General features: G+C 39.9%; 1 protein-coding gene across 2 annotated transcripts in view; it reads left to right on the top strand.

Moving 5' to 3' along the window:
• Positions 1–408: 408 nt before the first annotated feature.
• The window catches only part of GABRA1 (gamma-aminobutyric acid type A receptor alpha1 subunit), a 39,086-nt gene continuing 20,279 nt past the window's right edge, over positions 409–19,215 (top strand). The window contains exons 1-4 of one of the 2 annotated variants that reach the window (XM_026047448.1): positions 409–543; positions 2,710–2,797; positions 6,194–6,306; positions 15,489–15,556. In XM_026047448.1, coding sequence (XP_025903233.1) covers positions 2,724–2,797; positions 6,194–6,306; positions 15,489–15,556 — 255 coding nt within the window. In that variant the 5' untranslated portion in view covers positions 409–543; positions 2,710–2,723. Of the gene's footprint in view, positions 544–721; positions 739–2,709; positions 2,798–6,193; positions 6,307–15,488; positions 15,557–19,215 lie in introns of those variants that run through there. The other variant, XM_026047449.1, reaches the window with a different exon arrangement.

Below are 19,215 nucleotides of genomic sequence, written 5' to 3'. Positions count from 1 at the left end.
AAGGTGGAGTGCGAACGTGGATCGGTTGTATTTTTAATGCATGGCCCCCAAAATAGCCTGTTTTGTAAACTGCGAGTGCGAAAAGCTTGGGAGCGCCGCTGGCCGCCCCCAGCCGYGCAGCCTCCCCCCGGGCAGCAATAACGCTGCAGATTGTAGAAGGATTTGAGTCTGCAGCCAGAAAGGGATTAGGGCGAGAGCACTGGAAGTTAAATTGTGCTGCATATAAAAAAATGGGCGGATTGGTCTCTAGATGAGAGCTTGGTACCACCTTCCTTTCTAAAATAAAATCTCTCTGGCATGAAGTCACAGCCTATTTCACATCCGGTTTACCCTGGGACGTATTACTACTGTCTTGGTAAAGAGAAAGCTTTTGTTGTGGAGCCGCGGCCGCAATATTGGGAAGAGAAACGCGGGCGCGGAGCAGCGGCGTGGCGATGGCCGAGGCGGAGTGAGCGGCGGAGCCGGAGCCGCGCAGCGCCCGTGCGCGGGCGCGCACCCCGCGCAGGCGGCAGCGGCGCCGCGGACCCGCGCCCCGGCGCTCCGGTAAGGGCGGCTGCTCGCGCGCGCACGGCCGTATGGACACACGCGTATGCACATACACCTATAGGCACGCACATATGCACGCACACATATAGACAGAGAGGCGCGCGCGCGCGCGCACCCGCCGGGCGCTGCCGGCTGCGGGCACCGCGTCCAGGCGCGCAGGCGGCTCCCGGCTCCTTTCCGCGCTCTCCGCAGGTACCGCCGGCTCGGGGGGATTTTTGTTTGTTTGTTTTGCTACCCCTCCAGCTTGAAAATCCGCAGCGGTCGAAGGGCTTTTATTTTCTTTTATTTATTTATTTTTTTAACGTGGACTGATTTTAGCTGATCCCTTGGAAGGGGGTTTTGGTGGGGTGGTTTTTCTTTCTTTTTTTCTTTCTTTTTTTTTTTCTTTTTTTTTTGGGGTGTGTGTGTGTGTGTGTGTGTGTTTATTTATTTATATTTTTTTTTTTCCGCGGGAGGCGGTGGGAGGGATGGCATTCCCAGGGTGAGGGGGAAATACAAAGTTGAAATACCGGGAGGGAAACAAGTCTCAATTTGTGCTTCAGAGCAGGACAAATCTCTCCTTAGTGGAGGTCAAAAATGCATCTAAATGCCTCCTTTTTTTTTCTCTTATTTTTACTATTATTTTTTTCCTTCCAGTGAGCGCTACTGAAATTCGCCCCGGCGCGTGGCTCTTCCTCCCGTTTTGCACGGGAAAAAACTCCGGCTGCTGTGGCGGGCAGTGCGGGCTGAGGGAGGCCGGTGGCTCGCGGAAAGTCCTCGCTTGCATTCGCTTTTTATTTGTCTTTATTTTTTTTTTTTCCCCCGGTTGCAAGAAACTTTGCTGCTGCTGCCGGGTTTAGGGCCGTTTCGGGGGGAGCGCGGAGCTCAACAGATCGCGGTGCCCAGAGGAGGCACCTGGCGCGGCCCGAGGAGGCTCCGCGGGCGCGGAGGTTGCGCGGGGCGGGCGAGGCGGGTTCGCGCGGCCGCTGCGCTCCACGCGGCTCCGCCGGCCGCTGCCCCCGGCGCTTTCCGCGGAGATTCCGCGTCCCCGCCGTTTCGCAATGGGCGTTTCTGGCCTTAAATCGTTCCTGGGAGTGTGCGGTGGATAGGGCAGATGTGCTCAAGGGTGTCACTCCGGGGGAAACGTGCGGTGCTGCCCTTCCCTGGGCGCTTTGAAGCACCCCAGTTGTCTCCTGGGGGTAAAGGCAGGGCTTGGAGGGCTGCTTTCCTTATTTAATGTAACAGATGCTAGACATCAACTAGATTCCTGCACGTATAGATGTGTAAAGGGACCTGCAGCATCACCTGGGAAGTCAGTTGAATCTGAAACACCAATTCCACAAACATCAGCTGAACTTTGTATTTTATGGCTTACTGGAAGGGGGGGGGAAGTCTGCCYTGTTACTTTTTACTCAAAGGTAAAGTGAAAGCAACTCAATGAAGTCYGGAGAGTGTGGAGAGAGGCAAGAGATGCTTGGAGAGGAGGAAGAGGCTGCTAATGCAAAAAYGCTCCCTAGCAGCTATTGGAGCCTGGCAGAGATTTAGGAGATGGTGTGCAGGTTATCAGCACATGGTTTTATTATAAATTGTGCCCTTTAGCCTGAGAAAAATAGTCATGCACATACTTAGCAGCAGAACGGGGATCTGATCGTTGTAGATGCTCCGAGACACGAGTGTTTCAGGGAGGAAGAGCAATGTCTGGAAGAGAAAGTTGCTTCAGCCAGTGGAGGAGCAGCCGGGCTGCGAGGGGAGCCAGGCACCGGCGGCCGCCCCGCGCACGCACGTACCTCCCAAGGGCTGCAAGGACTCGGGCCAGGCCGAGAAGAAGCAAACTGCACTTGGTTGTTGGGAAACGCCATGTCCCTCCAGCCGTGCTCTTCGTCATAGGAGGGAAGTGAGCAGGGATTTGCACTGAGCTTGGGGACAGCAGCCTTAGCTCGCAGTYGTCTTGCTGAAGTTTGCAATGGTGCAGGTGAACAGGCCCCTTCCCACAGAGCAGACCTCAAGGCTCCCCAGGCAGGGAGCAGGGCAGGCCACGCCGCTGTGTCTCCAGTGACATGAGCAGGAGGGCAGCAAGGTCAGTGCCCGGCGTCAAAGYGTGCTGAAAATTCAACTAAATCCATCTGGTTGCTGCTCCGGCGCCTGCTTTAATGTAGGGAGCACTGATGGTTGTTCTCCTTATAGTTTCAGAGCCCACCATGAAGAGACTCGTGGTGCTTTGCGACTGCTTCTGGGCCTGGAGCCTCCTCCTCAACGCACTGACTGAGAGAAGGTGGGGGAGATGTATTTTGATACATCAATATATTTTGGGAATCTTTAATTTAATACAGCAGTGTAAGACAGAAGTATTGCATAGGCTGCACTACTACTGAGTGTATTGGGGAAAGTTAATCCCTGTTCAAATCCCAGCTAAATCTGAATAAGAGAAGATTGAAAGAAAACTACAGTTTGTTTGCATAACATTTTTTTTTTAATATTATGAAGAGAACAAAAGCTATCTGAAACAAATTAAAACTAAGCTACCTTTGAAACACCTATGCAATCCTTTCAACTCTCAATGGTGACTGTTCAGTTCATTCAATATTTCAAATGGAATGCAAGTTTCTTGAGACGAAAAAAGAAGTGCAATTAAGTGGGATTTGTTTATTTATTTATTTAAGTGCTACTCACTAGCCTTATTTTCCCTGAAAGCAGAGGCAAAACTTTAACTTCGCATTTCGGTCAGGATTGGGTCCAAGTTAGTACCTGTCCTTGCAGAGCTGAAGGAGCCCTTCAAGAAAGGGGGCTGCTTGTCTGGAGATGAATTTGTAGGCGCAAAGCCTGTAATAGTTCACCTATTTGAAAGACCATCTTGCAGCAAATCTTTACAGAAAATAGGCTGAACTCCTGCCTGAAAATGGGTATTAGTGTGAGGAGCAATTGGTAATCATACAGCACCTCATTTGCTAACTAGCAGGTGAACTGAGCGCTCTGAAGCAGAATGGAGTCTACCTGGAATCAAGCACTCACTGCAATTCAATATTTAGTAAAGGAGCTAGAGGAACCTCACAGACATTTTTCCATATTTAAAAAATATTAATGACCTGGCAATAATGTTTCCTAATGACCAAGAGGCAGCAGGAAAGGGTTTGGGCTGATCTCTGACGGGTGGGTTTGTACCTTGATGGCAATCGTGTCTTCTTGGGCATTAGCAGCCCCAGCTGCACTTACCTCCCTGCTGCCYGGCAGAATTGAACGGGAGTGGAGGGCGCAGGGGCCACCTGCACAAGYACTTTTCTTAATGCAGTAGGAGGGATGGCACCGGATTTATGTAGCTTCATTGGCACATTGAATAAACACTTTCTTTTTTTAAAAAAAAAAAAAACTTTTATTTTGCTAATACATTGAGAAAAGCGAGAATTGAAAGTACTCATTAGATACTTCATCTGGCCTGCCTAAAGAATTTTGTGAAAACTTGTTTAGTTACATACATATCTAACACGTACAGGCATATATATATAAATGTATGCGTGTGCATTTTTAATGTGTGAATTAAAATGCATTGCACTAATGTTTTAAGAATTATATGGTGTGTCACTATTATAATGACCTGTAGATGGAGTTAGTGCACAGTGTTTTATTATACGGTGGTTTAATATGAAACAACAGTCACATACAGTAACTTTGACATTTTCCTTACAATGTACRCACTTTACGTAAAATATACCTGGCTTACGAGCCCTTTTGCCACAGTCACTTCATGTGTTGTCACTTCTGGAGGGCTGCTAATTTTTCATTACGAAAAAAAAAATGATGAATTAGAGTTACTATGACGTTCTTCTTGCCATTAAAAGATGAACATTCAGGCTCCTTTCATGAGTGTGGGCCCTGGAACCACTGAGGTGTTTGGATATCCTCAGCCTTGGGGACCTCCCGCTAGTACAGCAGCCTGTTTACTGCCCCAAAGTGTTCATATAGGGTTTAATTCAAAGAGGCTGTAATTGCAATCCTACCTAAGACGCATGGGAAAAGATCCTGTAAGCGATACCGCACACAGGAGGCGGCTGCAGAATTTGCTATTTGGTAACATAGGAAATGTAAAAGAAAAAGCACCAAAATGTTAACCTTTGTGCTTAAGATATAAATGCTGGTTTATAAAATAAATATAAATCAAACGATTTTTAATAATTCAAGGCATATCATGTGAATAGAAATAGTTAAGGGTATTCATCTAACAACTACTAGAGATACTGTCCTCTTCATTAGAGCCCATAACTTTTAGGGATTAAAAATCTTCAAAACTGTTCTCCGAACACACCATGTCTTATTAAAATAAAACAAAAATTAGTAAATCTCTGTGAGCATTGGTTCTGAAGCACATTTAAATTTGTAGCTTTCATTATTCAAATCTCTGCTACAAAATAACGTGGAAGTCTTTCTTTCCGACACTACAAAGTAAAAACAAATCCTGTGAGCAGAGCGGAGTGGAGTGGAGTACCTTCCATCCTCTGTGCTCTGCTTYGTGCACGCGAGATGCGTGAAGGACRTTGAACTGATGGGCTTAGGGGAAAACCATGGCTATGACTTGCGTGGAAGAGAACCAGACCATGTCACACTGGGCCGTGTTCTCCATGGAAACCTTTGGGAAGGGAATGTGTCCCAAGGAAAGGCTCACATGCTGCCCAGCTTATCCGGGCCACCAGAACATAGTGTTTGGAAAGCAGCGTCTTTGGGTTCAGTCGTGGTGACTCTCTGTACTCGTAATGACAGATTTCCCAGGAATGAGAGGAAAAAAAAGATGGGTTGGCTTTAAGGCAACCGTAATRTATGGTGACAAGGTATTTGGGTTTAAAATGTAAGCAAAAAGCTGATTCTGATCTTCTTTATAGCAGCTGGGCACTTCTGTGCCCAAGGACTTAATTCCTACTGGTARAGATGGAAACAGGATTTCAGTAGCGGAGTTCAAGGGCTGCATTCTGGTGCCCGTGCTGGGGCAAGGCAGGGGGACTGTGGCTGGGCGGGCACGATCACATTAGGGATCCGTACGCAAAGCCTCACAGAGATGAAAGATTTCCACGTCAACAGATGGTTTCATTGCACACTTGTAGGGAGAAGTGGGAGGTGTTCCTCCAAATCTAATCACTAACGGAAAATGAGAAATAAAATGAAGCAAAATTATATATTGATTGGTGAAAGTAGGCTGTTGTATCTTTTTTTTTTCTGTACTCATGCGGAAGACATCTCTATTTTTTTGTTTTCTCTTTGTTTTAGTGAATGTTTTCAGTCTTTAAATGTTAGTGTTTTAAATGGTGGTGTTCTTTGAATACAAACMGTTTAGAACAATATAAATTAAACACATTATCTTTTGCTGATAAATGAGCCTTTTACTGAGAAATACATATTGGGATTTTATAACCATTAAYGAATAATGAGATAAACATTAAGGGACCGAAGCTTTGCTTGCACACCACAGTGTTGCACACTGTTTTCCTGAGCTTTTACTAAAAATGTGCAATTTAAAAAAAATGTTCATTTGAAAGGACCCCATAAGGAGCTGCATTCTGGTTTTATGGAGAAGATTTTATGATCATAAATCAGTACAAGCAGGATTAAGCAGATTTTGGCATTGTTGTTTGGCAAGGTTATTGGTGGGTTACCCTTTTACAGTGTTGACTGTTGTGTATTTCAGCTATGGACAAACCTCACTGCAAGATGAAATTAAAGACAACACCACAGTATTTACCAGAATATTGGACCGTCTGCTGGATGGCTACGATAACCGCTTGAGACCAGGACTGGGAGGTGTGTTGTAATATTGTTCTTTAGGTTATGTGCTAGAGGAAAAAATGTTTGAAAYGCTGTTGTTTTTCTATGATATATTTGTCATTCAGCTTATAAACACATAAAAGAATGTTGATACATGATATCCATTTCCTTAGACATACTATGCCATTCTTGATGTCGCACATACTCATTTAATGCGTGCATCCAAAAGAAGAAGAGAAGTTAATGTTGATAATTCAAGAAAAACACTCAAAATTTGAATGGGCATGCAGTATGTAAAGAATAAAACATAATAAAAAATGACCTGACACCTGACAAAGGAGAAAAGTTTATGAATTGGGTCTAGATAACACGCATAAACAAGCAAATGTCCTACTATTTTTATAAGATTTGCTTTTGAAAGTGAAAACATTCATCAACCTTAGTCATATAACAGTCTCTGAAGTTTAGAGGATTTCTTTTCTACTAAGGTATATCAGGATTTGTTCCAATAATATTTTGTCTTCATAGCATGGCAAAAATGTCTTYCTCCTTCTGCTGAATGTATAAAAAGTGTAGAAAATACACAGCAATGTTGCTTTTATTATTTTTTTGTGTTTTTTTTCACAAAGCCACTGTTGCCAAGCCCAAGCTGCTGAGCACGCCGATGCTCCTGTGCTAAGCAGAGCGTTGCCAGCTGCCCTTCCAGCACTCTGAAAGCCTGGCATTATTTCTGCTTCCCCACAAAGCCTRTTTTTGGTCTTTCTGACTCTTCAAGCAACACAAACCAAGGGAAATTCTTCCCCCAACCCATGCAGAGTTCAACCTGCTCTTATGTAACAGTGCCCAGGAGAACTCTGTTTTATGAAGAACAGTGCATTGCATTAAGAGTTCTTAAACCACCTCCTGGGCAGGGGAAGAAAAATAATAAAAAAACCACGCTTAGTTATTCTGTGCTTGGAGGCTACTATCTTGCAATGATTCTTGAATTGTGAGCTGACTTCTTCCATGGTTTCATTGCACTGCCTTTACTGGATGGCTGTTGCTACCATCCTGCTTATAAASTGGTCCTTGAAAAACACATTTAAAAACTTTCTTGGTCTATACATTTTGGTGTGGACTTTCAAAATGATTTGCAGGAAGGTAAGAACCACTTTTTGGATTAATCTACCAGTTTTTTTGCCTGCTTTCTTGTAAATCCTTGGATTAATCTACAATAAACGCTCCTTAATCTTTGATTAATACAGCTGTAGGATTCAGTCAGCTACTACTTCATAGTAAATAAACATAGCACAGAAGGCAATAAATAAATGAAACTCTCTATATTGTATAAAGTCTGGTATGGGTCTACAAGAAAAATGCAAGCACACGATGATTTCCTATATGAGTTTTGTAGCTATCATAATTTGTTTTGCAGTTACTAGAAGGGCAAACAAAACATGATGCAGGAGAAAGCATGACTCTTATTTTCTGCATACCTATTTGAAAAGCTCCTAAGTACTTTATATTAACTGCGAGGGACCTTTTTGCAGAAGCTTTTGTGTGTGTGTGTGTGTGTGTGTGTGTGTGTGTGTGTGTGTTTAGACTTGCAGGGCATATTGGAAACCTCGTGAGAGGATCCCCCAAACCAGTTTAAATTTATCCTTGATACAAAGGCTGTCTGATGTAAATGCTTCTATAGTAGGAAATGGCTCTCTCCACAAACCTTAACAGCCATTTGCACTGCTAGCAATTTAAAGCAAAAATGAGTGCTAGAATGATGACTGGAATAGTTTCATTTAGTTTCATTAGCCAAGGGTTAGAGAAGATGGAAGTGTCTTTGCATGTGCTTCCTTTCTTGAGCTGAGTGTTTGTTGCATGTTCCTCCCTGGAGCCAAGGATCTGGAATATCACAATTTCCGTATGATGCAGTACAATATAATTTCATGGCTTGGCAGAACAAATTTAATTTATTTGTTATATTTCTGAGCTCGGAATACTAGAATTAAACATATCAGGAGACCCCTTGATGCAGGATAAAATACCCCATCTGATGAAATTGTGGGCAACAAATTCATGTTTTAAATCAAGTGTAATAAGAAGCAGTTTTACTGGTTTGACTACTGGATAATGTGTTGTTCAAAAGATATAAGGGTAGAGTTAAAAGCACTAATGACACACCTGGGTTAGTGTTTTCAAATGTGATGCCAATTAATAGTAATGCTTTTGCTAGATAATTCTGAAATGCTTCTTTACAATGTTTTCTTGTTTAGGTATCTAAATATAACCTCATAACCTCAACATGAGGCAATTCTGACATACCTGATCTAGATACTTTGTATAAATGGGGAACTATATTCTGAAATGGTCTGAACACAGAAGCAACCATTAATACATCTCATGTTGTATGGGTTTTGGCGATGGAGGCTCTTCAGCTGTTGTGTTTGCTTGGCCTATTGCTGGGAGCTTTAAATCCATTTGCAAGAATGGTAGTTTCGTTTTGCTTCCAACAATGCCAACGATGGTTTCTTATTAAATATTTCAATCAGAAGAAGGTTTTTATCCACTTTAAAAAGATTTTTTAAAAAGCTACCAAAGCTACCAGCACAAGAAAGTTTTATGATATATAGAATTAGGTCTAAAACTGATTAATTCCATAAAAATTACGATGCAGCTATGATGAATTAAATTAGGCAAATTACGTTCACAAATTTTACACTGTGTCAAGCCCAGTATCAATCTGTGTACCTCTGGCTTGTCTACTCTCTTCATTCGGTGCAAMAATAGCTGGTGTAAAACAATACACGCTACCATTGTTTTCTCTTGCAGAAAGAGCTACATGGCAGAAAACTCTCTACTTCTCCCTTTACAATCTCTCCRTATACACTACAGCTTTCTAAATATATGCAAGTACAAAACCCACAATTCTGTACATGAACAGAAACAAACAAATTAAAAAAAAAAGCCAGAATGAATTTCTCTCAGCTGTGAAACAGCAGTCAGTCGGGTTGTTTGTTTCACCTTCCTCATGTGTCTGCATATGCACAGTAACAAAAAGGTGTAGTATAAAATAATATTGCAATAAATCCTAAAAGAGGTTTGATCTTCAGTACTACTTCTCGTTTGTAGAAGCAATTTCCTCCCTCTTGAGATAAACCACATGATATTTCCCTATGCTGATTTTGCAAACTTCTTATTCGTGGGAGGAATGCTTTCATTTACTGGTGGAGATCATCTCTGTGGCAGATCAGGCTTCATGAAGGCAGCTCTCTTGTCGTGGTGAGCTCTTATTATAAGGACACCTTATCAGAACTGTACTATATATTCACTGGCAAGCCAGATTATAAGAAGGATCATTAAGATAATGAAAAATTCAGAGATTCAGAAATTTGACCCTTAAATCCAGAATGTGTGGAATAAGAGCTAGATTGATATTACACCCTCCCTTTTCTTTTTCAGATGTTCTTTTGAGGTATCCCTTCAAAGGGAGTCTGGAAAAGCACATATGCTCCATAGAGTATGGAAATGAAAATTATTGTTCCTCAAATAACACAGTAAGGCCATACCTGAAATGAATTGAGCTCAGAGAATTCTGCCATTAAGCAAAGATAAAAATATTTTTTCATTATAAAGAATATAAAAAAGTGGAGTGCGTGACCCATCTAGAAAATGTCAATTATTGAATAAATTTGTTATTTAAAAGAACAGCATTGTGCCAAAAATTAATCCCTTTTACAAAATAAGAATCAGCAGTATTATGCCTTGACACATTTGCGCCTATTATCAATAATTATTGATATAAATTATATTATTTAGCTGTTTGCCTCCTTCATACGTGGGCACAGTCACTTAGTCAGACATCTCTAGGAATAAGCATCGGTGGTACCCATCCATAAATACGGACAAACAACTCCGTTTACAGTGATTTCTGCCTGGAAAATAGGACTTTCAAAATGAATGTAAAAACATTCTGAATCACTCTAGAGGATACCTACTAGCGCTAGGAGAGGATAATCATTTAGAAAAAGCAAGAAGGAGGAATTATCGAGACTAACATACTGAAGATGAAAAAGAGGAAATCATGTTAGACATTAAGGGAAAAAAAGAGTGAAGTCATTAAGGTAATAGGATAATTTTCCGTGGGAACTATCTGGATTCTTGAACTAGAGGTGATTCAAAATAGACTAAATAATAAAGATGCCGTGCTCTTTCTCAAATACATGATCCTGAACAACATAAAGGATCATATAAGAGTAGAACATACAGAAGAAGTCAAGTGAGGCTTTGGTGACTTATTGTAGTAGGTCACTGTTTCTGAGGTGGGAGTTTAAAAGCACTGAAAAACAAGATGAAATAACAGAAAAAAAATAATTTTCTTGGCAAAATGAAAGTGCTGTTGACTTTTCTCCTGGGCTTTCTGCTCCTGGTAGCAGAGGGATCCTGCTCATGGGCAGGGACTCTGCTCCTTGTATTGAGGCTCATGAAGGTGCAATCAGCTCCAGATTTTAAGTATGTCACTTTTGTACCCTCTCTATCCTCAAGGAAAGGCTATCAGATGCTCTGTGACCTTTTAGCTTAAAATAACTGTCAATGTGGTTTATGTCTCTGAGAGGGATTTTTAATGGAAAGATATAAGAATGTTAATATAGAACAACAGAGAAGAGTGGGTTTCATTAGGATGATGAGAGCAAAGCTTCCTAAATGAAAGCTCACTTTATTGTTGAGTCAAGTAGACATTAGATCATCCCAAACAGATTATTCCCATTACTTGAGTATTGAACAGAATGATGCTTGTCTCAGGCTGTACGCAGAAGCTATTTGCTCTTCTCCATGATGTATATCAAAATTGAGTGTGACTGGCCCTAAATGGAATATAGGTCTGTTGCAAGCAATTCATTACTTCCATGGAATGCTGAAGTTTAAAGGGATGGAGAGCAAGCCCAAAAGTATTATGTTAATTACATTTACAAATTCATTTTTATGAGGACATGATCTATAAATATATTATAAGGTGATTGAGGTCCCAAAGGATTTCTTTGGACTTTAACTCAGACCTGCAGTAACTTAAAATTTAGGTAAAATATGGTGTTGGTCTATGTGAGTAATACAAATTAAATTAAACCTAAATGACTCTACCGTAAATGAAAAGAGAGTCCTATATGGGACCTTTTCTTATAATCCTGTAACAGAATAAAGACTGATTGCCCTGGTTCAGTCTTTTTTTTTTTTTTTTTTTTTTTTTTAAGATAGTAATAGTGTGCAGTATACAGGCATCTTTTCATTCAAAACCGTAAGAAAACCTTTTTTTCTTTTCTTAACAGTTTTAATACTGTTTTAATAATTATAGGACACACAAAACCAAGCCTAGGAATGAAAAAAATATGGAACTAATTTAACATATTCCATCAAAATGAGTAATTCAAAGTTGTGTGTTCAAATACAAACAGGTCAGAAGGGGAATATAAAATGAATAGTTTCCTAAAGATAGATAAGCTTACTTCCTGCTGTTTAAATAAATCTGTTTTCTTTTTTCCTTTTGTTCTCAATTTGTAATCCAATCACTATTCTAGAAATAATGAGCCCCCTGGGAATTTAAATCGAAGTGATTTTTGTTTTTACTTATTAACTTTGAGAGTTTACATTAGCTTAACATCATTAGCAAAACACAGTAGTTGTAAACAGTGAAATTACAGTAATTCATGTTGACTGATGCTTTTACATATATATGTGGACCATACCCATTTTCTATTGGTGCAAACTGCTTTACTGCCTGAGAGTTTGTTCTAGGTATTAGTCTCAGAGAAAAAGAAATAAACTTTTTGAGGTTTCCCTCGATATCTTGCACTAAAGCATAAAAAGCAAGTAAGATATTTCACATATTCCTGTGACTTTGCTGATCAGTAATGATCTCGAACACCTAACATCATGGTTGCTGTAAAATTAATCTCTTTAAACGTAATATAAAGTCATTAAAAATTTACCTTGTTTTTTTTTAAGCTTATCATTTTTACAGATASTCCCACATTACCTGTTCTTGATTCAGGGTGTAGATGTTACATGCTAGGGATGTGGTTAACAAGTCTTTACAATTGATTGACAATCCTTAGCTCTTARAGCAGCTCCTGGCCACAGTTTTCTTTGTTCAGTAGATTAAGATTTTACTCCAGTTCTTAGGGATGGTAATGGATTTAATACAGCCATGACCTGAGGTTTCTGGGAGGGGAGGAAAAACATGAGCATTTGAGGCACAGTTTAAACCTTCCCATGGTGATCAAGTTTGAAACTGAAAATGGTTAACCTCGATTCTAAATATACTTCTGAACTGTATGAGTAAACCCATGTCCTGTACAGGAGTGACTCACAACCTTTGGAGCTCCTAACAAAGCGTGGCTGAATCATCTAATTAGTAAAACAGTAAACAAAAATTTAAAAACTGCCATACAGCTTTGGAGTGGGCTGATGTTTCTTTGGTGTGATCATACACATTTTTTCCAAATACATCCTGTATTTGAAAATGAGGTGTATGTGTGTGTGTATATATATATATATATATATATATATATATATATATATATATCAAGGATAGAAAAGATAATTTGAAAGGCACCAGTCATTTGTCCCTTCCCTGAAAAATCTTCTATCTTGCTGCTGAAGCCTTTGGTTTCCATTTTGCTTCCTCCAAGAGATTTCCTAAAGTCTTAGCCTCTCTGTTATAACTCCAAGCAAGTCTCCAAAAGCACTAGAATGATTTTTAGGATTCAGCATACACCACATGATACGCTCCAAAGAGTATAATCAGTGTTTGCGTAAGGTAAATCAGTTCATTCCATTATTTTAAATAGAGTCACAGTATTTTGCTTCAGCCAGGACTCTGCACTGATATCATTAAGGGATGAATATATCGCTTCTGAATTGTTTCCAACATCTGCTGTTTTGGGACTATCTCCCAATGATGCTGGCGAGAATGCTTCAATGGAAAGGAGATGGACAGTAAAAATGAAAGAGCTTTAAATGAGATATTTGAGTTTCAGTTTTCAATATGCAAGAATTCAGATAGATTACATGATGACATTAGTTTCTCACTCTTAAGATGACTAAGTTGCTGGAACTTAAATAACCTCTTCAGCCAATATTTTACTGGACCTTGTGAAATTTCCATCTTCTTCTGTTGCCAACTGCTTCATCTCAGATCCCAGCCTTCACCTCTTGAACTTTCGTTAAGAGTGCTGGGCTGACAGAGCAAACATTTCTTCCTAGTCAATATGTTTTGGATGACCACATGCCTCTTCCTGTAAGAGGAGGCTGAGTTTTCATTGTAAACTTCAAGATTAAGCCGAGAGCCACTTAGATGTCAAGGGAGCACTTCAATATATTTAAGGCAATTAAAAAACTTCTAAATGATGATAAGGTCATATAATCATTTCCCTGGCTAGCCAATGAAGAAATTTCAATTTCATCTATCTGGTGCTTCTGTCAGCAGTCACAGTAGCCTGCAAACCTCTTAGGCCCTGCTATGAAAGAGCTCAAATACAAGAGACTATTCAGGCAACTCAGCCACTTCGCAGTATTTAGCTCTGTGACTAGGAATCACCCACTACAAATCTCATCCCTTGGCTTTTTAAAATAAACGCTGGAGATTACTTTTGCTACCAATGAAATTTTGCACCAACTTGCTAATAGTGTACAAGTGTCTTAGAAGTGCATTACAATGACAGAATCAGATCTAGTATTATCTCTTGACTACTGCTGTCTCACAGAAAGGGAATTTTATTATATACATATATATTAAGTGTATTTATATTGAAATTTGCAGACTTTTTTCAAGTGTAATTGTGGAAAGATTTTTGTGTACACTTTAGAACGCTCATTGCCATTGTAACTTTTGGGACATGTACAGAAATGTGTATGGATTTTAGTTTGCTAACTGTTATTCCTTATTTTCACTCCTCTTTTGTTAGAACTTAAGTTAATCTTGCTCATTGTCAGATGGAACAGAGCTGAGATTTCTATCAGATAAAGCCATGCTGGTTTGTGTCCTAGAATAGTAAATATTTGGACTTACCATTCAGAAAGCTGATGGGGTTAGCTCCACTCTGCACTGCTTGGATTTATGCCTCCAGATGGTGTTACTCCTTGTAGCTAGATTAAAAACTAACGAAGTTGATACGTGTCATTCTTGGAGAATATTTTGTGGTATTTGGTGGCGCAGAAACTACCCCTGTATTCAGAAGCAGCCGCTAATGTGGATGCAGACAGGGAAGGAGGGAGGCTGAGGATGTAGGTCTCCCAGTGGGACTTTCACCAGTACTTCTGCAGAAAGCAGATGCTTGGCACCCATACAGGGTCTCAGGCTGAGTGCTGCTGTGTGAGCACTAAAATCACGAGGCACTTGTGAAATGGCCAAGGGCACTGGGCCCCGCAGCGCCAGTGCAGCCTGGAAATCATGGGCAAGTGAGATATGGCACATGCCTATAATCTATTTTATGTACACATTATAGATTTCCAAATTATTATTCACGCTAATCTGTCACTGGGGCCTGTAAAACAAATCTTTTAGTTTAAACAAAACCTAATATCAGTGCCAACATCAATTTAAAGACATTGTAGGATTACAAAATATTAAATTTATAGAGATGTCAAAAAGACATAGTAGAGATGAGAGTAGAGATATTTATTGGGAATAGTTTTATTTCCTTTTTGTTTATTACAGTTATAAGTAATGCAGCCATTCCTAACTCATTCCAATAAAATATCTTTATGTTTTCATACATCATAATGTACTCTCTCTCTTCTACATTCCGTGTCTCAATACTAAAAAGATAATGTATAGCCAGGGGCTAATTATTAGAGACCTTCATTCAGCTTGCCCAGAAGCATCAAATACTCGATATGACATTTGAGTATGTAAAATATTCAACACTGTTTATAATGTCAGGCAAGAAGCTTCATTAGTCAAGGAGTGAGAAGATTTACACAGCAGCAGAGCTGTGGCCTCTATACTCCGGCATTACAAGTCATGTCTCAAAAAGTTATACGGAAAGACTCATAAAAAAATGTTGCTGACAATATTGACTGTGAAATTACACCTAGAAGCAATAAATTATCATGACTGTATTGTAGACCAATTTTAGAATGGCTAATCAAAGCCAATAAATTTTCTATTTATTGTGAGAATTGGTAGTGGTTAAATCAAATGAAGACTGTTGATAGACACTCACTGTCCTAATTTCCTGCTTCATCAGAGCGTGTAACTGAAGTGAAGACTGACATCTTCGTCACCAGTTTCGGGCCCGTTTCGGACCATGATATGGTAAGTGATGGCCTACATTTCTACAGCATTCATTTTCTCTTGTCTTTTTAATTTGGAGGATAAGTGATCTCTGCAATAACTTATTTACTCCTTTTAAGGCTGTTTTTCTAAAAGCCTTGATCCCAAAATGCTGCCAGCTTTTATGTGCAGCCATTATTGTTAGCTGTGACTGCAGTTAAGTGCCCTTAAATTAGCAGCCTCGGTGACTTTAATAATGCATTTTAACAGAGCTTATATTTGCTACATAATATATTGGGAAATGCATTAGGGTTTGGATCAGTACTCTTCAGAGAACGATTGCTCCGGTCCTAGCTGGCACATCACTGATCCAATTTGCCGAGAAAAATCATCATCTTAAAACRCAATTAACACTTATGCCTACAGTGTGACATCCATGTGGTCTAACCTGTATTTTTACATTAAAAGCTACTGATCAATGGGAAGTGAGTTTCCTAGATCTTGGCTGCTGAAAGGGAAGCGAAGATTAATGAGAGAATTAGTGTCACTTCTTTATGGCATGAATATGAAAATCAAATTGCTAGATCACCGCAGGGGACTCAGCAGTTCAGAAAAGTGAATGAAGCTGTGGTGAGCCCGGGTCTTAAGAGATACTAAAAGTTGTGAAAAATATCGATAAGGTACTTACCCAAGTTTTCCATATAAATGAGACTTTCACAAGGTTGCTCTTGAGAGGAAAAGCCTGGTTTGCACTTACCAATATCTGCTGGATCCTGTGTTAGGAATAATGCTGAAAACATCCTCATTAATTTACATAAAGAAAAAAGAACAAAACAGTTAAATCTTGTAGCTAGCCACATTAACCTAAAGACATTCACCACAGGAAAAAGGAAATAAAATAAGAGGAAAAATATCACAGAAAAGCAAACATGTTTCATTTATCACTACAAAATTTTCAGTTGTTTAATTTGAACTAAATCTATACACAGGTCTTAAGCACCAGATAATAATGCATTTCTGACTGCTTAAAAATTATTGAGGGAATAACCAGATAGTAAAAGTACAAGACTATTTGTTTTCCTAAATGCACTTTATGCATTTTCCTGATGGCCTGGATAATAGCAGTCATAAAATTGCAACCAAATTGATAATTGCATTTTCCTGATGTCATGGTATTTAAATCTGAAAAAGTACTTAATAAGAAGCAGAGATTATTTGAACAGACATTCTGCTCAGAAGTCCTGCCACGGACACAGTCTCTGGAAACACCTCAACTAATGACCAGTTTTCCTGGTGTATAAGTATTCTACAGTGCAGACTACTAAGTAGTCTACAATGGAGAAGAACAGTAATTAAAAAGATTAATTCAATGACTTTTGCTTTCRTTCTATGATAATCCTGTGAAGTTACAAGTTCTATTTATCAGAACTAAATTATGTAGCAAAACAGAAGAAAACCCTTAGACTAAGGGCTGTTAAAACCAACTGTATTAACTGTTTTTTGTTCTGGTGATTARTTCATCTTGCTTTCCTGTACTGGGATGCAAATAGGTAACCAGCCACTATGCTACAAGCTGAGAACTTTAAAAACAAGCCTACCACACAGACTCCTGCTTTTCACTTAGTATTGGGGAAAGACATCATCAACATCCTAAGAGAGTGTGTGAACAAGAAACAGACAGCCAAGTGCTCACATATTTTGAAAACTAAGGCGTTACAGCTAGGTACTCAGCATAAAACTCCTACTCACCTCCCATGAAAAGTAATGTCTGTGCAGCCTACTCATGCGAAGTCTTTTGCTTATGGAAGTATGTGTGAAGATAGACAAACATGGAGAGAAAGATATAATGAAGAGCTTACCACAATTTAAAGTTCATTTGTTTCAGCTTCAGTGCAAATTTAGAGTGCAAGGTCCTCCGTGCTTATGGCACGTTGGTTATAGACACTGTCATTTGAAGGCCACCCCAGAACTGCTCCAGCACTCAGACTTTGCCCATGCAGATTGGGAATCAGTGCCAAGGAAGCCTCAGAAGCAGCAGTGGTGGCACGCTTGGGAGATGGACAGGTTCCTCCAGGAGCCCAGGACTGATGGGTGGGAGCTGGGAAAGAGATATTCCAGCTGACGCCGTGTGTTATGAAACCGCAGCCATGGTGAGGCAGCAGGCTACCTAGACCATCTGTTTGCAGGCTTCCAAGGAGGCAGTCATATATAGCAGGCTGATATACCAGGGAGTACACGGCGTTCCTACCCACTCTAAGGCACTCTTTTAAGAGYAGCATAGACATAACCTGCTATGCTATACACAGAAAGTCTTGGATCCTTCTTAAACTTGTGAATAAAACAGGAGAAAAGCACTTGTATTCTAAAATAATAACATCTATTTTGAAAGAGTTTTGCAGAGTTTCAGGCATCCTCTCAGATCGTGAATTGAACTAATCAACAAAACTGACTATTCTCAGATGACTGTCCTTGCTATTTTTGTAAAGGTTTTGATTTACATTTTCTGGAAGAAGAACATCTTTAAACCGGGCTTTTTCATAAAGGCAGAATTATTTCTTTTTTCAATAAGTTTTCATTCCCTCGGTTGTTGTACTCTTACATTCTTTAGGAAAAGATTTCTGTCTTCCTACCTTCCTGCCCAGAATCCAGTACAACACAGACCATGGTGTGCTCTCTCCTGTGAATTAAYCAGCTATCTTCAGGGAGAGATAAAATGTAAATAAATTAGAGAACACAGAAAATATAAAATGATTTCATCCCTAGATCTGACATTTAAACCAACATTACAAATTTGCTATATATGCAGATATGCTATACTGTGCAATTCATTGCCAAGGTGTAGAAAGGAATCTTTACCTGCACACTTAATAATCTCTTTCATGGAGAGACTAGTCTGAATCCCCCAGACTCACCTCTTTGCATATATACCAAGGTGACAAGATTTTTTTAAGACAGGATTTTTTTAAGCAGAATTATTGTTCATGTTAAAATTGTGGAAATTATGGAGATGAGAAACTCAGTCAAAATGAATTCATGCTTTGTTGTTCAACAGCTTAGGATAGAGAAACTGGTAGTCTGTGCCAGGCATGACCTGTCAGCTACTTTTTAATTAATCTTTGGTCTTCTACTCTAAGATCTCTTATCAAATCTTTTAGACTCTTTCTCCTTCTCCAGCTTACGAATCTCGTGTTAACATAAAGTGAAGATCCAGACTCTCTCCCCTCAGCCTGTAGCACCACCCACTCCCTTCCTTCCTGCAGTACCAAGGTATAAAAAGGGAATGGCTAAAATTCATACTGAAGTGATGTCACTTTCTGGGAATGTCTTTTACCTTTCCCACGTGTGTAGAAGAAAATCTGTGGTACTAGTTAAACTCAACATTTTAATGTGATTTGTTGCCCTATGAAACTGCTTTCCTCTCATCCACTCTCTTGCACACTTGGGACAAGATTTCATACATGCTTCAATCCAAGGCCYCCGTCCAGCAAAACCCTAAAGTTAGTCCTTGGGTAAAAGTGTATAACTACTGTCACTGGAACCAGAGAAATCCAGGCTCTAGTAGCTCACTGGTGCCTAAAAAAGYGGAAATGTGGAAATGCTTACAATTAGGTACGCGCCACAATGATTCAGAGGATTGGGGTGTAAAGAAAGAACCTTAAACCAAAATAAGACCACTTCTGGAACTAAAACATTTTAACATC

This window comes from Nothoprocta perdicaria, unplaced genomic scaffold, assembly GCF_003342845.1.
Source record: "Nothoprocta perdicaria isolate Ctin4 unplaced genomic scaffold, notPer1 scaffold_5, whole genome shotgun sequence".
Taxonomy (NCBI): domain Eukaryota; kingdom Metazoa; phylum Chordata; class Aves; order Tinamiformes; family Tinamidae; genus Nothoprocta; species Nothoprocta perdicaria.
This window is presented reverse-complemented; position numbering and strand designations above follow the sequence as displayed.